At 45.1% G+C, this 20865-nt stretch overlaps 1 protein-coding gene across 2 annotated transcripts in view; it reads left to right on the top strand.

Annotated features, from left to right (window-relative positions):
* Positions 1-5856: 5856 nt before the first annotated feature.
* Positions 5857-20865, top strand: part of HDDC2 (HD domain containing 2) — a 43349-nt gene continuing 28340 nt past the window's right edge. For both annotated transcript variants that reach the window (XM_075597243.1, XM_075597242.1), the window contains exons 1-4: positions 5857-6017; positions 9336-9457; positions 11332-11434; positions 12258-12326. In XM_075597243.1, coding sequence (XP_075453358.1) covers positions 5937-6017; positions 9336-9457; positions 11332-11434; positions 12258-12326 — 375 coding nt within the window. In that variant the 5' untranslated portion in view covers positions 5857-5936. The remainder of the gene's footprint in view (positions 6018-9335; positions 9458-11331; positions 11435-12257; positions 12327-20865) is intronic.

Raw genomic sequence — 20865 nt, 5'->3', positions numbered from 1 at the left:
TAGAAATCTTTAAATTCCCGTACAATTTGGTTGGGGTTGGCAGTAATTTCCCCTGATTCGCGTCGTAACGCTTGGATACTATAATTGTGCGTTTTGGAGTTAATCATATTGGCTAATAAGGTATCTGGTTTGTTTGCTTTCTCGAAAAATCTTCTCTTTAACCAACTTAACGCTTTCTCAGCCTGGGAGGTGAGCAGAAGATTCAGCTTAGTCTGGGTGTCTTTAATTTGTTGCAGGGTCTCTGCATCAGGTGACCGCCTATGTTGTTCCCAGTGCTGCTTTAGTTCTGCTTGCACCTTAATAATTTTTGCGTTGCGCACCTTTTTCTTGCGGGCTCCCATACTAATCAAAACCCCCCTCAGTGTTGCTTTGTGTGCCTCCCAGAGGGTTGTGTGTGAGTCAACGCTGTCTTTATTTTCACTGAAGAAGTATTTAATCTCCTCTTTGATCTTTCTCTCAAGGTCTGGGATCTTTAGGAGGGAGTCATTTAGTTTCCAATTTGCTCTTGGCCTTTCCAGCCCTATCTGCGCGCACCTTAGCTCGATCGGTGCATGGTCCGACCATGAAATATCATGGATCCCCGTATGGGTGACCGCGGAGACCAGTCTGCTAGAGATAAAGAAGTAATCGATTCTACTGAATGAGTCGTGTGGGTGTGAATAGAAAGTGTAAAGTTTTTCTAGCGGGTGGATTTCTCTCCATGCGTCTATTAGTTGAAGGTCTTTCAAACCTTGTTCTAGCGCGGAAGGTCGGGGGTTGGTTCTGCGCTTGTGGGGACCTGAGCGATCTAGGGTTGTGTTCATAGCCACGTTGAAGTCCCCGTCTAGGATTAGGGCTCCTTCGCTAAACTTTTTTATAACGCCGAATGTCTTCGTAAAGAATTCTGCCTCATGGGTGTTAGGGGCATACAGCGTGGCTATTGTTATGGGGAGCATATTGATGGTTCCTATGAGCATCAGGAACCTACCCTCTCGGTCTTTCTTTACCTTATCCACTACTAGGCCTACTCTATTATGGACTAGGATTGCTACCCCCCTTTTCTTTTCTGGAGCGGAGGATAGAAATACTTGGTTATATTGTTTATCAAAATATTTGGGAGCACTAGTGGTACTGAAATGCGTTTCCTGGAGTAGGATGAAGTCCGCTCCCTTTTTTTTGTAATCAGTGAGTGCTATCCTTCGTTTGCATGGGGAGTTTAGACCCTTAGTGTTGTGGGATATAAAGGTTAGAGGCATGTTGGTGTGGGGAACTGACCTTGTTTTCCTAGTGTTGCTCTTGGGTGTATCGGGCCTCTACGGAGCCGTTTCTGTTCCTCTGCAGTACTCAGCTCTGTGCAGGGCTTCAGCGGGGGATCACTCGTGTAGAAGACAATGTGGGGGAGGGTGGACACAGTAGGTACTTGGGACACATTAGGGAAAAGGGAAAACATGTAAACAACACATATCAACTGGGGAGATTGATCAGCGGCATAGGACCGCCGTCTCTCCCTTGCCTGTGGGACTGCGGATCTCTGGAACACGCCCTCCGTCTCCTTCCTTCTCCAAAGGGCCGTGTTGCCCCGCCTCGTCCCCAGGACTTCCTCAGGTTCTAGGGCAACTGCCCCAGCCCAAGGGTAGACACGCATGACAACTGTAGGACCGCCGTCTCAGCCGATGAACTAGTAACTTTGTTAGTCCAAACCTGACTTTTAAACAACCTGCATGCTTAAGATATTGCACGTAAACTAAAACTCTGACCTTCTATCAGTAACTTTCTTCAACTTGTCCCCCCTTCCTCTGTAGCCCTTTTCCAAATTGCCTCTTGTACTGCCTGCTAGGCCCAAACTCTCTGCTAAATCCCGTGATTATTTACCCGGCTTCTTTAACTCTTGGTTTAGCCTGAGTTCAGCTTAGCTGCCCTAAGCTTAACTTAATCTCCCCCCCTGAAGTGTCTGCGCGTCAGGTCCACCTCCTATGCCTTCCTGTCTGTCTTTGCCTTTTGTTTTCTTTTTACCCTCCCAGAGCTCTGTTTTGGGGCCTCCAACTCCCGCCCCCCCGGTCTCCCCGTCGGCCCATGTCTACATTCACTACTGTCCCTTGCCTCTCGCTATTGCTGTGTGAGCCCCTGCTTCAGCGGGTGCTCCCGCCTTTATCTCCCTCTCCCCTCACTTAGATGGCTCCCGTTGCTGTTGTAGAGGTGTCCGTGGGAGGAGCAGAGGTGTCAGCATGAATAGGGGTGTTTGCCGTGTGAATAAGAGGTGTCCTCAGGGGACTCGCCCGCAGGAGTATCCGCGGGAGGGGTGCCAGCGGGGGACGTAGGGGTGTCAGCGCGAGGAGTAGAGGTGTCAAAGGGACGTCCGCGAGAGGGGCGGGAGTGTCAGTGAGAGAAGCGCCAGTGGGAGCAGCAGGGGTGTCAGCGCAAGGATCAGGGGCGGCCGCGGAAGCGGGGGTGTCAGTGTATGGGGTGTCCGCCCGCGGGGTGGCCTCTGCTGCACTCTGTGCTACCCGTTTGTCCCACCTCCTAGGGCCCCGCATCTCCTTGCCTACGTGCGCTCTATTAGCGTGTCCCCTTGCGCCGTTTCCTTTCGGCGCCATGTAGTGCTTGGCCTCCTCCAGGGTCGTATTCCGGATCCCGCCTCTTCCGGCCCGTCCCGACCTCCGCCATCTTGGATGTGGCATCTCTCCTGCGCCCCTCTCACGTGAAGTGCAGTCTCCTCCCTGTTGACGTCATCCGCAGCCGCTCCTCCTCAGCTGGGCACCGGAGCTGATCCAAGATGGCTGCCAGTCTCCCTCCGCTGCCGTCGGGGGATCAGGTAAGTGGTGCAGTAAGTCCAAAGGGCCTTGGCTCTTCTGGGCTCTGGGGGGGGATGCCGTGGGGGGGGGGGTGTAGCTATGAGGGGGGGTCTCAGTGGGGCTACCACGGGCATTTTTAGGCGAGCGGAGAGCGGGGGGTAGGGGGGGGGTCAACATAAACTGTGAGGGAACCCAGTCTCTTTAGTAGTCCGATTACCGTGGACTGCGGGCATGATTTTTCTTGTTGGGTCTTCCCGCCTCCCGCCATGTTGGGTCCGGCGCTGTTCTGTTTCCCGCCACTTCCTCTGTAATTTTGTCCTGCAAGCCCAGTTTAGTGAGGAAGGCTCCGCCATCTTCAGCTTTTTTTATTGTTGTAGATGCCCCGTTTCTGGATACTAGGAGCCCAAAGGGGAAAATCCAGCGATATTTAACCCCTTCATCTCTGAGGATCTTGGTAATTGGGGTAAGTTGTTTTCTTTTTAATAACGTGGTGGGGGAGATGTCCTGAAAAACTTGAATTTTGTGTGATTCAAAGGAAGGATTATTGCGGGTCAGCTGGGTAAATAGTTCTTTTATTTTAAAATAATGGAAGCGGGCGATGATATCCCGCGGGGGGTCTCCCTGCTGTGGCCTGGATCTCAGGGCTCTGTGACACCGGTCTAGATGCAGCTCCTGGGTCGTCTTATCCGGCATCAGTTGGGTTAGCCACCGGCCCACAAAGTCCTCCGGGTCAAGTTCCTCTTCTGAGACCCCCCTAATCCTCACATTATTCCGACGCTCTCGGTTTTCAGCATCTTCCTGCTTGTCTAAGAGGTCTTGGATAGTGTCCTTTACTTGGGCTAGTTGTTTGTCCGTTCTGTGGAGGGACTTTACTGTGGTGTCCAGCTTCCTCTCTAGGGAGTCCGTTCTGGCGCCAATGCTGCTTATGTCCGCTCTCAGGGACGCCACTTCAGCCTGCAGGCATCTTTTAATATCTGCGCAAAACTCCTGCATATCGCGCCTCCGCATAATTCTATTCCCGCTATCTTCATCCCCCTCTGCCTCTGAGTCGGACCCGCTTGGCGGGGGGCCCTCATGGCTGCGGGCGCGTGGTTGATATCCCTTGCCGTAGTAATCTGTCATTACTGTGGAGGGGCGCTTTGATCTTGTCCCTTTAGACATCTTGAAGGTGTCCGGGGGCTTTGTGGTCAGATTTCAGCGGAATCCGCCAGGTTTGGACGTGTTTATTTATTGATTGGTGTCGGCTAAAAACGGAGCTGAATGATCAAGCAGCCATTCAGTCCGTTGTCGCCATTAACATTATTTATGCAGCAGTGAGATATTTGGTGTCTCTGCGCCACACTACGTTTGGAGTTTGAGTGCCTCCTCTGACTGGGATCTTTTTCTCCCTTGTTTTTCTCTGATGATTATCCCAGCTGAGCACCACTCCTACATACTGTCATTGTCTGTGAATACTTTACAGGCAGAGCAAGGATACCTCCGGCTTCAACTCAAATGGCACATACAGCACAGATACTAGTGCCAGGGTGGGCAACCCTGTCGCCATTCAACACTTGTGGCGAATTGGCACTTAAACTGTGGCGAACAGGGTCGCCGGGACTTCCTGTGCGGCCCCCCCTCCCTCCTTTCTTCTCCCCTGGTTGGGAAGGAGCGCGCTCCAGCGGTGTGACGCGCTCCCCTCCCTCACCCCCGGCCGCTCCAGCACATGCGTGCCGTGCGCGTCCATTCCAGCACGTGACACGTGCCCGCTCCAGGGCTCAAAATGCGCGCGCTCCCTCCCCTCCGAGCCGGCTTCAGAAGTTGCCGCGCTCCCCTCCGAGCCGGCTGACACGCTTCCCTTCCCCCCCTCCCCTTCCCCCCCTCCCCCCGGCCACCACTGCCTCCGTCGCCTGTGTGCCGCGATCTGGTAGGAATGGAGGGGAGGGGGGACTGCTGAAAGGGGCTGGGGGAAGAACAAGGGTGCTGGGGGCAGGACAAGGGTGCTGGGAGCAGGACAAGGGTGCTGGGGGGAGGACAAGGGTGCTGGGGGGAGGACAAGGGTGCTGGGGGGAGGACAAGGGTGTTGGGGGAGATGATGAGGGGGGTTAAATGAGATGATGATAATGGGGGTGAGGAGATGATGATGATGATGATGAGGGTAGTGGTGGTGGCGTGAGAGGAGGATGAAGCTGGGTGAGAGGATGAGGGGGTTTGCGGTCTGAGGGCCGTTCTATAGTGCATGCGCTTGCTGCGCAGTGCGCGCGCGAGGCAGTTATAGTTGGCTGAGGTTAGTTAGCCTTTTTATAATGGTGCCGCGCGCGCACGGCGGTGAGCGTGTAACTAGCCGACGGGGGAAGATGAGGAAAATAAATATTTCGCGCTGCTACCTCAGCTGAAATGTGCGTGTATGTACGCATGTACGTTAATAAATAATTTATTAAAGTATTTATTTATTTCAAACGTATTTATAACACACACATATACATATACACACGCATACACACAGTACCTCACTCTCTCACAGCATACACATAAAAAGCACGTGTCACGTGCACGTGCATTCGCACAGGCACGCGCGCGCACACTATAGAACGGCCCTGAGAATTTATAAACTTCAAACTGTGTGTTTAAAATTTTCACATGCGCAACATAAAACCTCAATATTTACATGATGTGGCTATTTTGAGTTCTAATTCGCCACACCTGTGGCTACATTGAAAAAATAGGTTGCCCACCCCTGTACTAGTGTATGGCACTCTGGCTGCAGCTGTCAGTGCAGAGCAAGCAGGACGACTCTCAAGAGGGTGCAGTGTTTTTCAAGCCATCGTGTGCACATTTTCATAAATAAATAAAAACTACACTAAATGTGCAGGTGAATATAATGTGCACGAGTGTTATCCACTTTATTATATACACCAGGCACGATGCAAAGTCTGCATAGGAATGAGCTGGTAAACACAATGACGCCACAAACATGCCGCCCCCGAATCAAAGTGACCAATGAAAGGGGAACTAGCATCCACCAATCAGCATTTGCTTAGTCCCACCAATCATGTGGCAGCTCTCTATGAGAGTGCCTGTGTGCCGCGCTGCGGCTGTGTGATAGGTGGAGCCGGCACTGTGTGTGACCCGCACCGTCCGCCCAGCTCTGCCAGCCCATGTGAAACGTCCCCCCGCACATACGCTATGGCTGCTGCTGCTGCTGCCGGCGGCTCTAGCACAGGGAAGAGCTTGCTGCAGTTCATGAAACTGGTGGGACAGCTGAAGGTAACAGTATTCCGCGTGCTGCTGCTGCTGCGTGCTCTGTTGGGATGAGTGTAACTTGCTGACAGAAGTGTAATGCTGCTGGTGCCAGGTCTGATCAGTGCATGTTAGGGGCATGGATATTACACGAGGCAGTCATTCTCGGGACCAAATCACAAAAATAAATATGGTAAATAATATAAAAACATTCTAACACTGGGCTTTTTCAGTACATGCTATGTTATGTGCAGGAGACCTTACTATAACTTTGTGTTCCTTTCCAATATCCAGTCTGTCACTGCACAATGAGAAGAAAGCACATGGTACCAACCTTTCAGATCCAATGCTACTTAGCACATCAGTTACACTAGGAATTCGGCCCCGATTCAATATGTTGTGAAGACACTTTTCCATGTCAAGGAAGGTCTGACCTACATGTGAATGACTAGAGCTCAGAGCTAACCTGACATGGATAGGCAGGGCTATAGCATACTAAATATCCTCCAGCCTGGCTCTTGGGATGGAGCAGTGTTGTAGGTATAGTATAGGGGTGTTTTAAATTTAAAAAAAAAAGGGAAAATATATATATTGTTGCAATATAACATTTCTGAGACACATTTCTACATTTTATTTACAGCACATTCACATGTCGCATACAGGTCTGCAACCTGCTTTCCCCTATTATCTCTCATACAATGCTTCCGCTGCAGCAAGAGATTCTGGGAAATTAAATATACACAAGCACACCGCTGATCAATAAAGAAACATATATACATTTAATACGAGGTCCAAGATGACCTAACAATTTGTTAAATTAATACAAACAATAACCAAACACAAAAAAAGAAATACACAATAAAAATCAATATGAAACTAAATCAACCTTAAACCAAAATAGGCTTAAAGAAAGAAACTGGCTCAACAAGTGAGACCACAAGTAAAGTCTAAATATACTTAAAAGGAGATACTAATGAAAACAAATACATGTACAAAAAATACCACAGAGGGGGTGGGGACAGACACTACTACATTGTACATATATTTCTTTTAATTAGTATCTAATTTGAGTATATTTACACTTGTGGTCTTGCTTGTTGAGCCAGTTTCTTTAAGCCTATTTTGGTTTAAGCTTTGATTTAGTTTCATATTGTTTTTTATTGTGTATTTCTTGTTTTTTGTGTTTGGTTATTTTTTTATTAATTTAACCAATTGTTAGGTCATCTTGGACCTGGAAATAGATATATGAAAAAGGGGAAGAGAGAGCGCACGCCCATAGCGTAAAATAGTACAATTTAATGAGGGGGAGGGGAAAGGGGGGATAAGAATTGCACTTACAAAGGTACAATAATAACAAGTATATTGTGATATATAATCACCACCATCCGGTCAGAAGCTGCAGTGTCTTGGTCTTTGCAGTCCCAGGATGATGTCCCGATCAAAGTCCAGGGTAGATGATCTTCTCTCTGTCTGTTTTGGAGTCCTCTAAAGTAGCTCCGAGATGGGAAGCCTCTGCAGCAATTGCGCGGGTCAGTCAGTCCCAGCGCGCGGTGATGACGTCAATGTCCCTGCGTCTGACGTGATGACGCTCCCTGACGCGTTTCGTCACTCAACGGGTGACTTTCTCAAAGGGAAGTCAGGAGAGGGGAAAGGTCCGGTATTTTATACCCAGTCCAATGACCATAACCATTTAAAACACACCCCTCTCAGCTGAAAAGGTACTCGTTGTTAATGGATATCAATCACAAAGCCTTACATCGTATGATGAGACTTAAAGGTGAAGTGGAGATCAACCATGAAATTAGGCAATGAAAATATGATGAGTATTATATAAAACAATTCAAAACCAATTAAAAAACGCCACTTTAGTATGTAAGGAAGATCACCTTACAACCAACATGCATTACTAAAACAATTACTTGTGACCCATTGACAAAAGATATAGAAATGTCACATATCACTAAACCATCAGGTATATGAAGCTCTATGGATCCCAAGGGGGAATAACCCCCTTAAGGTATAAACATATATAATGGATACCTGCCAATACCTAACATCAGAGCCATAACCTGTCTAACACTACATATTAAACAATTTTAAAAATAAAAATATTTTAATAACAGTATAAAATACAGCAGGAGAGTCCTAATACCAATATTGATTTCTGTATAATCACCAATATTATCAATTTTAGGTCCTGTAATGAAGAAGAAATCTAGGATAATGGAATATATAAGCAAGCTTAAGCCTATAGGGAACCATGTTAAAAATGGTTATTGAGGCAAAAAGTGACACTGTGTGCTCATTTGCATGTCATTTCCCAGAATCCCTTGCTGCAGTGGAAGTGCTGTATGCTGGGTGATAATGGGGAAAGGCGGGGTTGCAGACCTGCCTAAGACATGCAGATGAGCATACAGTTATATTTGCATATATATATATATATATATATATATATATATCTATCCCCGGTGCCCTGAGTGTATATTTCTTTTCATTTTTCTGAGTTCTCCCTTTTGTGAGATCTCGTTTAGGAGCGCTTTGGGGAGTTGCTTCGTAAGCGTGCCTGCAAGGGGTTCCTATTGTTGAGAACCACAAGACATCACGAGCGTGGATTCCTTGCTTGATTTCCATTCTGGGAAATTACATTACATTTCGTTTAAAAATTAGACCACAAGGACTGGGGTTGCCAAACGTTTCCTTAGCCACAAACCTTTCCACGTTTAAAAAAATAAGGTAAAAAAATATGTACAGTATACATTTTTATTTGTTAGGGGAAAGAAGCAATGGAGCGCAAGTATAATACTACCAGCTGCAGAGACCCCCAGGTTGATGAGGAATTACATACTGTATTAATGCAACTTGTCCAGGAGAATTAAAATTACAATACTACTTGTCAGGGGCAACAATAGACCCGCCTGGGTTCATTTCGCTTTTTCGGCAAATGGAGATAGACATTTGTGGGGGAATTGCTTTAATATGAGTTGGGTCACTGTCCATACTTAGCTCTGTTCCCCAATGATATTAATGTACAGTAAATGTATATGAGTTATAAGGAAGATGCTGGGGTTATCCAAGAGAGCTTTTTGAACTGAGCTTTGAAGGGTTTTTAGGGATTATTGTCCAGGGACCTAATATTATAAAGGGGGGAGATGGGTATAATATATATCCAATGAGGTTCCCTGGTGTAGGATCAATACCGCGCTGTTAAAAAAAACAATTGAGGCACTTGCTTTAATGACTTGAAGAAATAAGTGAGAAATGCCAGCATCCTTCAATGTTAGTGTTATACTTGAGTTCAGTCTGTGTACATATCTCCTAAAACATGCCGTTGGTGTGTTCCATCAGAGAGTGCCCAGGACAGGATGGGTATACCGCAAAGTGGAGAAGCCAGAAAGTGTGTCGGACCACATGTACAGAATGGCAGTTATGGCGATGTTAACAGAGGACAAGCAACTAAATAAGGACAGGTAAGGGACATGTTATGATGTATTATTCGTTGCATAAATAACACCAACCAAAGGAGCTAAATAAGCTGTGCGCAGTATTCAGTAGCGGTGGGTAACACTTGGTTATGTAACGGTGTTTCCCCCACCCGGTGGGAGATTTGTCCATTACTATGTGTATGGGGCATATACCTGCTGGCAACAGGAGGCCTGAGTCGTCCGCCGGTGGTAGTGGGGACACAGGACCAGGCTTCTGTGGTTCATACCCCACATAACTCTTTAGCTGTGCAGCGTCTCCATCTGCCTTAGGCTCCAGGAACTGAAGGTGATCTCCAACGGTAGAACTTATTACCTCTCTCCCCCCCTCCCCCTGTAAGGTCACGCACCAGGCAGGAGGTATAACGGGAACAGTTTATTATCTCTTCTGTACAGCACAGTCACAAGGCAGGGTTCTGCCCGATGCAGTCTCTCTCGGCTACCACTGAAGGATGGTCGTCACTACAGGCCAAGGGCACCTGCAGCCGTCCTAGCTCTTCCCTACCTCACTAGCAGAGGCAGAGGTATGGTCCTCACTCACTCCTCCCCGGAGGGAAGAGCACAAGGGAAAGCCCCAATCTCGGGCTCCCAGTTGTGTAACCTGCCTTCCTCAGTGGGGAAAGGACACTACTAATTTAGGGCGGTCCTGCCTTTTAAGTACTGCCATGAGGAGGGCACCAAGTCTGGCTCATGATTGGTCATGCCCAGGCCTGATGTCACTGCCTCCCACTGTCACTCAAATGCAGTTCCTCGGAGGGAGAAAACCCCATAGCAACTACAGGCAACCTGATTGTACCAAAGTTTACTGCCAGCCCAAGGGCAGAATAGTAGCCATCAGGTGACCTGGCAACAGTTATATTCAACTCCAAGATGCAGACTGTTTTGTATTTTGACTAATTTTAACTTTGAGTTATGGCAGGGACAAGCCTGTGCACTATTCTTAGATGCTGGCCTAAAATATTAAATGAATGATGGAATTGAGCGCAAAGGTAGCAATTTCTGTTCGGTTCCCTTTACCTTATTAGAATGAAACATGCCACCATATGAGTGAATACAGAGTACGCCAGCACGCTTGCTTCTGAGGGACATATTTATTAAGCAGTGTTATTCCATAACACACCTTCCAGCACTGTGGGACACCGTATCCCCGCTCACTTGAATAGGCTGTGAGGTGGCATGAAATAGCACTGCTTAGTAAACGTGGGCGTAAATATTCTCCTGCTGGGAGAAATGAGAACCTAAAATATTCGGTTTCTATAGATCAGCCACCACCACACCAAAAAATAAATTGTGCATTCATAGCTATTTAGTCTTGGATACAAAGTGGTAATAAAGAATTACAACTATAGGCCAACAATATCTTTGCACAGTGGTTCCAGTGACTTGGAAACATGTTCTGCAGCATTTAATAGAGAGATGAGTTTTTAATGAGTGATTTCTAAATGCTGGAGCGATACCAGGTGGTAAAGACAGATCATAACCTCCGGATTTCTACAGAGTTGGCGTTAGCAGCTGTGTTAGACACCCTATGTCCTGCATGCCATAGCACAAACAGGGCCACATTCCTCATTAATCTCATATTATTGCACCGTCCCTGCGAATCTCACGTGTCCCTCCTTGGAGAAACTTCCACACTGTATTTTTGTCCCACAACCAAAACCTGTGATGCTACTTTAATATACACCAGGAGCTCGACTCCACTTGGTTTTGGTGTTTTTAAATATGTTTCCGCTATGTTTCTGCTTCATGTGTTAATCAGAGAATCTGCATTCCGAGCCACATCCAACCATATGAAATGTTAGGTGGAAAGGGGCACCCATGCTTCGGCAGTACTGACGTCACATGTTTTCTTTCTCCATCAGATGTGTACGACTTGCTCTTGTGCATGACATGGCAGAGTGCATTGTGGGCGACATAGCTCCTGCTGATAACGTTTCTAAGGAGGAGAAACACCGGCAAGAGAAGGTGGGTGGTTTCCCTGCTGTCTCTGCACCCCTCACATTGGAATAATTCATGATTTACTGTATACCTTAAGTAGCATACATAATTGAAGCATAAACTTTTGTAGCAGCTCTGCGTGCTTTCACTGCATCCAGTGTAATTAGAATAACAATATTCTGAAGTTTGTAATGCCTCATTTCTTCTTTTTTTTTTTTTTGTATGCCATACAAATGATACACTTTTTTTTTTTTTTTTAAAGTGCAGTCCCACTTATCATATATTGCGATTGGGAAAATGTTTAACAACTTATTTACCATTGTAAATGTTTGTGTATTATGTTTGCCTTCAGGTAAATCGGCTTGTGTTTTTGGGGAGTATATTTGCTGTCCTTTGATGAATGTACTTTCTGCGATTTTTTAAATTGATTAAAATTCAAAATGTGCACACTGGAAAGAAAACTACCCAGAATCCTTGTATGCAGTCTAACCATTAACTGAAGTAACGGAAGCAGGATTGGGGACACGTAAAAACAATACTGTTTTTTTGTTGCCTTTGCTGAATATTGTTTATTGGTGGGATTTTGACACTCTTTTTTCACCCAATAGCCCTGCTGTTACTGCAAAAATATCAATGTGCTTTATGCTTTGGTAATCTTTGGGTGATATCACCCTTGGAAACACTCTGATTTAAGTGCAGGCCAAGGGCTCCAAAGTAGCATCTCGCCAAGTGCAGACTGAATCCTCTTTAGAATCCGTTCCAGACATCCATCTTGTCTTTAAGGCAGAAAATGAGATCCTAAACAGTATAGATTAAGTAGGCATAACATGCTTTGTATTTTTCATTTTAGGATGCCATGAAGCATTTGACTCAACTGTTGTCTGAGGACATGAAGAAGGAGGTGTATGAACTGTGGGAGGTAGGTAGGTGTGAGGGGACACGTACTGTGCAGATTACTAATTGTGAATAAATTGCATTAGTACCTAACATTAGGCACTGCTTTCCCAACAACGGACACAAATATACTTTAAGTCCAATAAATCTAGTATATAAAAAATATTATACAATAAAACAAGTTACAAAAGCCTTTATACATTAGTTATTAGCAGTAGGACACTGGTCCCTTATGGGTTTTTTTATATTGTATCTTGAGATTGCTTAAAACAAAGAACCAAAAAGCCCAATGCCACTTCCTATGTGACAAAAATACACAGTAAAATACTTATATATTCTCTTGAAAAAGGGTCATTTAGTTTAACCCTTTGGCCAAAGCGTCGTAAGCCTGTGAGCCACATCAAGGCAAACCCTGCTCACAGGTCCTAACACCACCAGATAAAATACTAATATACCTCTATTAGAATTAAAATTTTCATTTACCTCTATTATGAGGGAGAAGGACCAACATTGGATCTATATCCAGTAAAATGAAAGAGACTTGCTAACTAGGGGAGGGGTGAGCTTGACACCTGGGAGGGAGGGGCCACTCACCTCCAACAGCTGAGACCATTGGACATGGATCCAATGTTGGTCCTTCTCCCTCCTAATAGAGGTAAATGAGCATTTTAATCCTAATATAGATGTATTATTATTTTATCTGGTAGTGTTAGGACCTGTGAGCAGGGTCTGCTTTGATGTGGCTTACGATGCTTTGGCCAAAGGGTTAAACTAAATGACCCTTTTTCAAGAGAATATATAAGTATTTTACTGTGTATTTTTGTCATAGGAAGTGGCATTGGGCTTTTTTGTTCTTTGTTTTATGCATCCGCCACGCTCTCTAGCACTCCTTTTTGACACTTAGACATATATATTTTTGTGGGGGTTCAGGGGTTCCCAAAATGAGCTTCTTGGGGTTCTGTGTGTTTATCTTGAGATTGCTGTAAGATTCTAGGAAAGAGAACACTATGGCATATGTTGCATCTGCAAGCAGTTAAATTAACCAATGAGAAATACAGGTAGATTCATCTCTCCTTTGCTTTTTGAAGTGAAACTTCTTTAGTGGCACCTATTCTGATGGAGTAAAATGGAGAGTTGGGGCGAAATGTGAAACGGAAGTGACGTCACGGCTCCCCCCTCACTCCCCACACGTCTGGTGTCACATGCGGCGGCGGCGATAGCCGGCTTCGCCGCTCCAAACGGGCGCTGCTCCCCCCACACGGGCGCTGCTCCCCCCCACACGGGCGATTACATATTTTATCGCAGCCGCCGCTCCTAACGGCTGCCTTTCCCCCCACACGTCCGCTGCCATGCCGCGCATGCGCACTACTAATGGCGAAGCTTACGGAACTCCTGCACATGCGCAGAAGCGGCTGGCAGCGGAGCCGTTGGTGAGAGGAGCAGGACGTTCGGGCGGCTCAGTACCGGCCTCTTCACCCCTCCCTGGCTCCTCCGGTCCCCGGCTCCTCCCCTCCCCAGTCCAGACAAAGCCGGAGATCCCGGAAGAGAGGAAGAAACTGAGAGGTGGGGGGAAGAAACTGAGAGGTGGGGGGAAGGAACGGAGAGGTGGGGGGAAGAATAACGGAGAGACGGCAGGGGGCAGACTAGGGGTGCTGCTTAGTGTAATACAGGAGGAGGAGGAGGGGAGACTAGATGTGCTGGAGTCCTCGATAGGAAGAGTGAGAGCAACAGGTTAGTGTAAGCACACAGCCAGCGGGGAGGCTGTCACAGTGTGACTCACAGAGAGGTAACCAGACACACACAGGAGAGGAGACAGGCTGCCGGTTATAACACTCAGTCACAGTCTCAGTTACACGCACAGTCTGTGTCACACGCACAGTCTGTGTCACACGCACAGTCTGTGTCACACGCACAGTCTGTGTCACACGCACAGTCTGTGTCACACGCACAATCTGTGTCACACGCACAGTCTGTGTCACACGCACAGTCTGTGTCACACGCACAGTCTGTGTCACACGCACAGTCTGTGTCACACGCGGAATTCACACTTAGTGCAAATAGCTAATACAGGGGATGTGTGCCGAGCACGTGCATTCTAAGTCAAATTTATCTGCGTTTTGTCATTGAGATTGTATTTTGATTTTTAATTAAAACATCACCAACACCCACACAAATAAAATTTCTGTGACAAAAGTCAAAGAAGATTCACTTACTATGCGCGTGCACAGCACACACAGCTTTTTTAACCTAAGGCAACCTATATTATGCAATATGTACTTTAATAATGATATAAGAAAAAACGCCCCAAGCAGAATTCTAAAAAGATAGCAGATTATGTGTAATAATACTAATTGAGGATTAATAACCTCTCTCAGAAAAGCTTCTGTTCCACGCAAGAAACAAGGTTTTATATCTGTGAGATAAGAGGCAATTTAGGAAAAGAGAATCATTGAGGTGATGTATTCCTCTCTAAAAAAAATAATAATCTTATTCTCTGGTCAAGAATTGAAGCTTAAGTACATTAGACAGAAAGTACCAGCCTTCATGAAAGATATAATTATGGCCTTTTTATGCAGTTATGATAAGTTCTGTACAATAGGATGTATTTTAGCTAAAGACTTGCATTTTACACTTCATTAGAGATCAGTAGAAAGTCGCACTTTCTAATAGAATTAGTAATGAGTGAACCAGAGTAAAAGTCATATATTTCCACTTCACAAAGTAAATTCCATGCTCACCTAAGGGTTTCATGGATTAAGACGAAGTATCTTCCTGGCAGCGAGAATTACCATCACATTCAATCAGATTTTGTAAAGAAGGTATTTTTTCCCTGTAAAATGTCGCCGTCACCATTATTGTGGCCCACACAGTCGTCATCAGGGCTGCCAAGTTATCAATCTGCGTGATTGCTGTAATATGTCAAAATTTGTTTTTGTTCCTAAGGTCTCATGTCAGTAGCTTGTCTAGTATTGGAATTTACTACATTCTGATGAACCATAATACATGCGGTTTAGCGAAAAGAATAAAATCAGATCAGCCCAACGCTTCACTGCTTTCCACTGCCATTATTTCTTTGTAATTGCGCAATACTTTTTAAAGCAAAGGGATTTACACGTCCTTACCTGAGGCAAAACAGTATTTTGAGTTGTAATATAAACATCTCATACGTTCTAAAGGAATCCATTGTGAAAATGTGTATGTGTATGTGTTTATACATACCAACCAGGTATGGAGAGTTTTTTTGTTTTTTTTACCATTTTTACAGCATTACCAAAAATTTGAAATACAATACAGGGAATATAATAATAGAGTGCATCAAGACATAAATGTAACATTGGGAGAGAGAAGTCCCTGCCACACAGAGCTTACAATCGAATTAGCTTGTAGGCATGAGAGGGCTGTAGTGACATGGAGTGCAAAGAACAGACAGTCCTGAGCAAAGCACTGAGTGCGAGTTAGGGGTATAGCGATTTTAAAGCGTCTCTATGGGGAGGGGCAAACGGAGTGGAGATCCTTAAGAGAGACTCATTTTGTAGTGAATGAAGAGTTTAATAGAGAGAGGCGGAGACAGAGAGCTGCGAGGCTTGAGGCCAGTAAGGAGAAGGTTGCAGTAGTCTAGATGGGAGAGAATGGGAATGCGTTACCATTTTTAGTAGTAGAAAAACAGAAACTGTAACATTTCGGAGACTTCGCAATAGCATTGAGCTAAGGGGAGAATGAAAGAGTGAGATATGACAACTAAAACAAAGCTTGGGGATCTTTATGGATAATAGTGTTACCGAATGTGATGGATATGACTTGGTTTAGGTGGGATTGAGAGCAGTTCAGTCTCTGACATACTGAGTTTGAGGCAGCTAGCTGCTATCCATGATTTGCCTTGATACAGTTTGAGACCTGGGGTTTTACTGCAGATGTGAGGTTTTGTGTTGATAGATACAGTTATTTGTCATCTGCATGCAGGTGATGGTTGAAGCTAATTTAATTACGTTCACCAAGGGAGAGTCTTTAGAAATAAACTAGTTTTGAGGTACACCAACAGAGGAAGGGGAGTTGGCAATAAATACAGTAAGGGAATGATGAGAACGGTAGGAAGAGAGCCAGGAGAGGGTATTGTCCTGAACACAAAGGGAGTGGAGAGTGGAGGAGGTTATTTGTATAAAAGGCTGCAGACCGGTTAAGTATATATCAAGTAGCCACAATTGTTGGGATCAGTTGCTCTACATATAGTTAGGTTCTATAGGTGGATTTATTGCCAATCATATCCTAGTAGTTGTCTAATATTTTATTATTCGACATTAGGTTTAATTAGGGCCACACACCTGAGTCAGCTTCACCAGCACCAGACCTACTCCTATTTATTTTAACTCGCATCACAATTTATCTCACGATTTTTGATCACTACTTTTGTGTAGACCTTTTTTAATCTAATTCAATAAATGTTATGCTTTAATAGCCCTGGAGTGCATCTATTAGTGGGCTTCTAGCTGGGGAGGAGGTGGTAACACACCCCTTTCTCTAATTTTGGTAATACAGACCGGTTAAGTACAATGAGAAGGGATTTTTTTTGTCCTTGGGATTTAGCAATGTGGATGTACAGTAAGTTTCTACTTTGAGTCCTGTTTAGTAAAGTGAGCAAACCTGAATGAAGGGGGACTAGGGGAGTATACGGGCTGTGGAAAGTAAGCATGCGGGACATACAAGCCATTTCAGAAGTTTATAGGGAACAGGCAGGAGAGAGATGGGTAAAGGGTGTTTTTCGTGAGACTTTGTCTCACAACAGCATGTTTAAACAAGGAAGGAAATGTATCAAAGCAGAGGGAAGAGTTTGAAAATGTGAGGGATCTGAGTGGGAGTGAAAGATCATAGGAGATGGGAAGGAATGGGATCTAGCTGGCAAGTAGTAGAGGAAAAGGGGAACAGTAACTAAGAGACTTGCTCCTCTGTTACAGAGAATAAGGCATCTAGAGCAGATGAAGGGGGATTTAGGAGAATAATGTAGGTGTAGAGGAAGACATAGAGGGCATCTCTCATCTAATACTCTAGCTTGTATTTGAAGTAGCCAGCAATGGTTTGAAAAGAAATGGAGGGCGAGGGACAATTAGTAGGTTTGAGGAGAGCGTTAAACCGAAAAGGCGTTATGGGTTAGACTTGTGAAATGTAATGACAAAGTAAAAGTCTAGGGCAGAGATCTAAAAAAAAAAAAAAAAAATACTGTACTGATGTGTGTGATAAAATGAGTTTCTACACAGTATGTCAACTTATGCACAGAAAAATAAATTGCATAGTACAGGGCAATGTTAGATTAGACGTGTTTTCTTTTTTTGGCTTCGTAGTGAGGCCAATATTTTTTTCTATTTTTGTGTTCTTTGACATGGCTATTATGCAATTTCCTCGATGACATCTTAAGTGTTAGGAGGTGTGCCCAGACGTCCCCACCACTGCTCAGTGCTGTGAATAGTTACCTGTGACTGTCAGCAACGCTGTCAAAAGGACAAAGACCTTCCATTTGTGCTGTGCAATCTTACGTGCACCTCATTCATACTGCATCCCTGCAGAACATGACATGGTTGCTAAGGTGGCGGTGTTTCCTTAACACACTAATGCCTCGTCCAGGGTGACGCCGAGCAGGCGCTCACGCTGGCCGCGATGAAACACAGTGCTACAATGTGTGTGGCCAGCGTGAGCGAGCGCCTGCCCATGCACAGCGCTTAGCTAACAGAGCTTAGTGAATATGGCCCTATTTAAAGTGACAGAACGTGAAAAATCCTATGTTTCTCTTTTTAAGAAATCAGCTCTGTAGTATTAGTTAATACTGTCTGCATTTTATTTATTTATTTTAACTCCTAATGGTTTTTTTTTTTTTTTTTTTTAAACTACTGATCATCCTTTGGTTGCTCCAGCAACCATTTAGAAAGTCATATCCACTTCCTTTTTTTAAACAGACTCTGAGATGCTCCTTTTTGAGCTCTGCACTTTGGCAACAAAGTATCGCAAATAGATCTATTGCTGTGTTCAAACCACATACTAAAAAAAGCCGCCAAAGCGAAACGTACGTCAGGAAATCACTCCGTCAGCGCCGCCTGTCCTATCAGGGACACAAACACGGTCGCCAGCCGAGTTACTTCATCTCCACATATCACCGCTGTGAACGACAATCTGCAGCCACAGTTGAGAGAGCCCCCCATTCGTTGCCACAGTCCCAGTGCTGCAGCAGACAGTAGGGCAGCATACTAGGGTATACCTTCCCCTCCCTTCCTGTCCGATCACGATTAATCTTTAAGGAAAGGGATAGCTCTCAGCATCTACAGGTACCCGCCGGCCTATTGGCAGCATGTAAAGCGAATCACTCTCCGTTGCTATAGCTGCTATCATTTGTATTTAAAGGGTCAGTAACGGAACATATAGATCCAAGGCGAAATCTGCACTTTAAGCATCAATCAGTCTCACCACTGCTATAGTCCGTCCGCTGCCTCATCCCACTATACCTGCTGCTTACTAGCAGTTCTGCTTATCGTATTACCAGCAGTCACTGAGGCACTGTAGTGCTTAAAATCAGTATTAAAACTGTAAGAAATGTGGGGGGTTAGGGAGAGGGAAAGTGAACACTCTAGCTACTGTCAGCAAAGGGGTGGGGGTGCTGGGGCTGTTTACAAGTTAGAGAAGGAGTTACCTATGAAGAGGCATAGGTTAAAAGAGGGCCCTTGTGTACCACTCCTCACAGTGTAATGATGATAATAATATGTAACTTTTATTAGTAAATATTTAAAATAATGGTGGACTATACAACATTTAAAGTCTCTGACAATCTCTATCGGATAAATATATAGGTAATATGCTCGTCCGTAGTATGTGTTCCTATCGGAGACTGTGTATGTTCTCCTTTGGACCTGCTACTACCAGATAAAGGTAGGATCCTTTAACTTACGTACATAAAGCGAACAAAAAACCCCTGTGTGGGTGAGCAGAAATAACTAAATACTAGTGTTATCTATTTCTGCTTAGTTTAAGTTAAGTAGTTAACTTAGTAGTTAACTAAGTTAAGTAGCAGGTCCAAAGGAGCACGTACACAGTCTCCGATAGGAACACATACTACGGACGAGCATATTACCTATATATGTACCCGATAGAGATTGTCTGAGACTTTAAATGTATTGTCCACCATTATTTTAAATATTTACTAATAAAAGTTACTTTATTATTATTATTATCATCATTATCATTAGACTGTGGGGAGTGCTACACTAGGGGCCCTCTTTTAACCTATGTCTCTTCATAGGTAACTTTCGTATTAAAACTGATTACAAATTCATGCTGCTTATCCCACTGCACTCCCGATGACATTCGGTTACAGTGGGCGATACTATTGTAATTTAAACCATTATATGTACATACAGGGAGAGCCTCATTCAACAGCAGCACGTCACTCAGGCGCAGGCTTATAAGAACCTTGCTAACACGTGCACTGGTATCTGCCGAACCCTCTGGCATAGAGACCATAGCACATTTGTAGCAATCATACCTGCACAGCCCGACCTGACGGGCACAGAGCTCTCGCTACATGTTATATTGTATCCCTCTATTTTATCTATACTAGTCTAGAGGACCCCAATAAAGTTGTTTTAATTCATTCATAATTTCACTGGCAGTTTATCTATAATCAATTCTGGGCTGCTCTTTACCCATGGTCACTTGTAGAATCACAACGACATCCATATACATTTCTTTTGTCCATAGCCAGAGTTTCACTGCTAACTAGTGAGTGCGTGTAATCGGGGACTGTTTACCTCGGCCTACTCTCCCTCTCAGGGGTGACCCTCTGGCTCTGGTTACCCGTTCCTTTGCTCTAAGTATCAATACCCCTAGTGCACCCACATATTTACCTCTTTAAGCAGAGCAGGTGTCGTACTCCCTCCCCTTTTTTGTTTGTTTTTCAAACAGCAGACTGTCTATTTCTCTGGAGCTGTAAGAATAATGTGGTACGCTTGGTAATATAATGTTGCATATCAGCTGCAGCAATTCACTGACTGCAGTGTGGAGTCAGAAGGCAGCCATTTCGTTAGTCACAGAATCAGGATTTTTACTGATGGGTTACAGGAGCACCAAACGTTTGCTAGCTTAGGTAAGAATGTAGAATGATACCATGTAATATGCTTTACATACAAAAATACAAATAAAGGGAACATTTAATATTGCTGCTTTAACATGGCGTTGGCATAAGCCAGGGGTGCGCAAACTGGGGGGTTGCAATAAAAAAAATTGGGGGGGGGGGGGGGCGCGTGGCGGTTACAGAGGTCTAGTGCTCTTCCCCAAAGCATTTAAATGAAATGCCGCGGCGTGTGCGCGGCCTCTGTAACTCGCCTTATCTCCGTCAGCATCGGGCAACGATGCGGCATGTGACACCACATGACCCAGCGATGTCATTTGACGCCGGATACCAGGTGGTTGGGGGGGGGGGAGTGAGCACTTGGGCTGAGCAGGCAGGGGGGCGCAGAGCCAAACGTTTGAGCACCCCTGGCCTAAGCTAACATACCTTAGTCATACCACTGTTTACATTAAAGCAAATA

The sequence above is a fragment of the Ascaphus truei genome, chromosome 4, assembly GCF_040206685.1.
Source record: "Ascaphus truei isolate aAscTru1 chromosome 4, aAscTru1.hap1, whole genome shotgun sequence".
Taxonomy (NCBI): Eukaryota; Metazoa; Chordata; class Amphibia; order Anura; family Ascaphidae; genus Ascaphus; species Ascaphus truei.
This window is presented reverse-complemented; position numbering and strand designations above follow the sequence as displayed.